Genomic DNA, 4,091 nt, shown 5'->3' on the forward strand with positions numbered 1-4,091 from the left:
ATACATACATACATACATACATACATACATACATACATACATACATACATACATACATACATACATACATACATACATACATACATACATAGAAAGAAATGCAGAAGGAACGAGTTATACATTCCGAATAAATAAATACAATTCGACTTTTCGAATCAAAATTCTTTATAAAGGATATCAAGGCACGATATATAGCAGGTAACAACCCAACTATATATTTGAATGTTATGGAATAGAATGCTGACCGCGCCAGTATCCAATGGTTAGGTAAGGGCGAAAAGATTTTACGCATCAAAAAGAACCATATAGAACACGCCTGAAAGATGGAATAAGCATAGTTAGATATATAGGGAATGATGCAAATAATCTATTAATCCGTCGTTTAATATAAAGTAGGGGCACTGGTTGAAGTGGTTGGAATTATCAAGTGGGTACTGATCATAAGTATTCTACGTCAATAGTACATTGTAACAGCAAATATGAAAGGAAATTGGAATTCAATCTATTAAAGAAATGATGTATAAATGTGAAATTGTATCAAAATAATCAATCTATTCAAGTAAATTACATACCATTATCTATTCCGGTAAATTACATATCATTCGGGAAAACATAGCCAAATGCAATTGTCAAAATAGATTAAAATGGGATCCGTAATGTGTGGACGAAACAAACAATTTAATTTATATGTAAATGTAAATTAATTCTGTCACGACATTCTTTGAACATCACTATACTACACGAATTGCTTTTTAGGAAATTGAAACTGCATATAACAGAGAAAAGAATTTAGGTGGATGGTATGGAATGTAAGGGGTTTGAACTCTAAATTACAAAATGTAAATTTTATATCTTTTTGTGAAGAGTTCGACATTTTTGGTTTAGTTGAAACATGGACAAAGGAAAACGACAGTGTTAATGTTTTCGAAAATTTCGTTTCTTTTAAAAGTCCAGCAGTAAATCTGAGTGAAAAGGGTCGTGCCAGTGGAGGTGTTGAAGTATTTGTAAACAAAAACTTGGTAAAAGGAGTGAAACGTATAACCACTAGTTTGAAAAACACTGTCATTCTACTATTACAGAAAAATGTGTTCCACTTTTTGAAAGACGTGCTAATGGTTATTACATATGTACCACCTGAGGGGTCACGGGCGTATGTCAATAGTAGTGACGACGGAGTAGAAAATTTAGAAAACCACCTGGGTGAAATTCTCAGTCATTTAAATGACGACGTTAGCATAATAATAGCTGGTGACCTGAATGCCAGAACTGGGTCAATGCAGGAATTTATTGAATACGATGACTCAAAGTATGGGGTGGGGACAAATTACGAGTCAAATGATTTCACAATTTCCCGTAGTTCACTTGACGAGGGGATCAATAATTTCGGATTATCTTTAATTTCGTTGTGTAAACATCTGACGGTGTATATGTTAAATGGAAGAAAGGAAGGCACTGGCAAAGGAGAATTTACGTGCATAGCAAATGAAGGACGAAGTGTTGTAGATTATGTCATAGTGTCGGAAGAAATATTTTCTAACGTAAATTCTTTTGTTGTACCAACTAGGGATGAGTCAGACCATTTCCCCATATGTTGTTCTTTTACAGTGAAAGTTAACTTTATTAGGAAAACACATGCCGTACCAATCACAAATTTCCGTTGGTGCAATGAACTACTTCACGAATACCAAGAAAAGCTCAGTTGCAATGAAAACGTTCAATTAATGTACCATCTAACGTCGAACGATGTTAACATAAATGAAGCGGTAACAGGTATGACAAATATCTTGAAAAACGCAGCGGGAAATATGCTCAAAGAAAACAAGGGTAAAAATCAAGGAACACGTAGCGGACAGGTGTGGTTTGACGCTGAATGTAAACTAGCAAAGACAAAAAGATTGAGGGCTCTAAGAAGGTTTCGAAGTACCGGTAGCGAGGAAGATTATTGCCAGTATAAGGAGGAAAATAACTATTACAAAAACTTGCTACGCTGTAAAAAGCGCAAATTTGAAGAGAAGATACATATACAGATAAGAAGAAATATGAACGACGAAACAAGTTTCTGGAAAGTAGTAAAGTTAACGAAACGTGGAAAACGAGTGCAGAGTTTGGTTACACTTGACGAATGGATAGTATATTTCTCTGAACTTTTTAGAGATACACAGTCACAAAACAGAGAGACCGAAAATTTCACTGCGATGATTGAAACTTTTCTCCAAGAATTAACTTCGAACGATATAGAGCATGCTACAACAAGTGGAGATAACGATGATTCTGATATCCTGAACTGTACAATTACAAATGAAGACATTTTAAAAGCAATCGGTAAGCTTAAAAACAATAAGTCGGCAGGTCCAGATATGCTCATTCCTGAATTATTTAAATACACCACTGATAATTCATGTTACCATTCCTTAATAAGTTATTCAATAATAGGTATCTTCCCGAACAGTTGGTCCGTCGGTACAATTGTGCCAATATTTAAGAAAAACGAGCCCTGTAAACCAGAGAATTATAGAGCAATATCTCTCCTCAGTATATTTAGTAAAGTCTTTACAAGTATCCTAAATGAACGCATCAAAATATGGGCCAAACAATTTAATATAGTGCCAGAATGCCAAGCGGGTTTTCGTGAAGGTTATTCAACTGTTGATAACTTTTTCACGCTGTATGCAACACTTCAAAAATCAGTGTCGGTAAGAGGAAAGAAATTGTATTGTCTATATGTAGATTTCGAGAAAGCCTTCGATTCGGTGGACAGAACACGGCTCTTGTACAGATTGGTTTTAGAAGGAATTAATGGCAAAATGTACCAAATATTGAAAGCAATGTACGCTGACGTAAAATCGAGTGTTAGGGAGGGAAATGTAACGTCAGAGTGTTTCGCCTTACAAAAAGGGGTTCGTCAGGGCTGCATGCTAAGCCCGATTTTGTTTAGTCTATATATTAATGAGCTTGAGAAAATGATGAAAAATTCAGGGTTGCGTGGAATTCAATTTTTACCGAATGACATGTTGGAACTTTTTCTTCTGTTATATGCTGACGATATTGCCATATTGTCAAATACTGTGGTTGGTTCAAAGAGATTAATTGATGTACTGTACGATTTTACCTTGAAATGGAAAATGAAAGTCAATCTGGCGAAAACGAAAGTTGTAGTGCATAGAAATGGAGGTTATCTCAGTAGGCACGAGAAGTGGTATTTTGGTGGGACAGAGCTGAAGATAGCAAGTGCTTATGAGTACCTAGGTCTCGTATTGTCATGTAAAGGCTCTCTTTCCGTCACCACAAGAAATATGGCTGTTAAAGCTAGGAAGAAATTAGCTATCGTAGGAAAGTCTGTTAAAGATTTGAAGTTTCTGGCACCGAAAATATATTTTAGACTTTTTGACGTCTTGATTTTACCAGTCCTTAGCTACGGCTCTGAAGTATGGGGTTTTATGGCATATGAACACCTTGAAAGAGTACAGTTACTTTATTGCAGACGACGTTATTTAGGAGTGGCAAATAGCGCCCCCAATTGTACAGTTTTGGGTGAATGTGAGCCTCTTCTGTTACTATGTTACAAGTTGCGTTAAGTACTGGCTACATATCATAACAATGCCAGAGTCACGTTTACCATTTAAAGCTTATCAAATGTTATTTAAAATGGATGAACAAGGAAAACATTCCTGGGTCACACAGGTAAAACATCTGTTTTATCAGGACGGTTTTGGAGAATCCTGGTTAAACCAGGGTGTGGGGAATACAGTGGTCTTTCTATCAGAGTTTAGTACTAGGGTAAAAGACGTTAAAAGCCAAGAATGGTGGTCAGAGGTATGTGCTAACGAGAAAACTAGTTACTATAGAAATTTTAAAAAGGAACTTGCACCTGAAATGTATATTTCATTGATTAGTCTTTTTAAGTACCGTAGAGCCCTCGCAAGATTTAGATGTTCTAGCCACGCGTTATAGATCGAAACGGGGAGACACAGAGGATGAACTGACAGAGAATTCAGGATATGTAAATTATGTTGTATCGAAGTAGAAGATGAATATCATTTCCTCTTTAAGTGTCCAGCGTGGGATAATCTAAGAAAAAGATATTTACAACC

General features: G+C 35.9%; 1 protein-coding gene across 1 annotated transcript; it reads left to right on the forward strand.

The window, feature by feature from the left end:
* The first annotated feature begins 797 nt into the window (after nt 1–797).
* On the forward strand, nt 798–3,575 carry LOC144440655 (uncharacterized). The gene has a single exon (XM_078130041.1). It carries the CDS (start codon nt 798–800, stop codon nt 3,573–3,575), a length of 2,778 nt encoding a protein of 925 aa, XP_077986167.1.
* The last annotated feature ends 516 nt before the right edge of the window (nt 3,576–4,091 follow it).

This window comes from Glandiceps talaboti, chromosome 10 (genome assembly GCF_964340395.1).
Source record: "Glandiceps talaboti chromosome 10, keGlaTala1.1, whole genome shotgun sequence".
Taxonomy (NCBI): domain Eukaryota; kingdom Metazoa; phylum Hemichordata; class Enteropneusta; family Spengelidae; genus Glandiceps; species Glandiceps talaboti.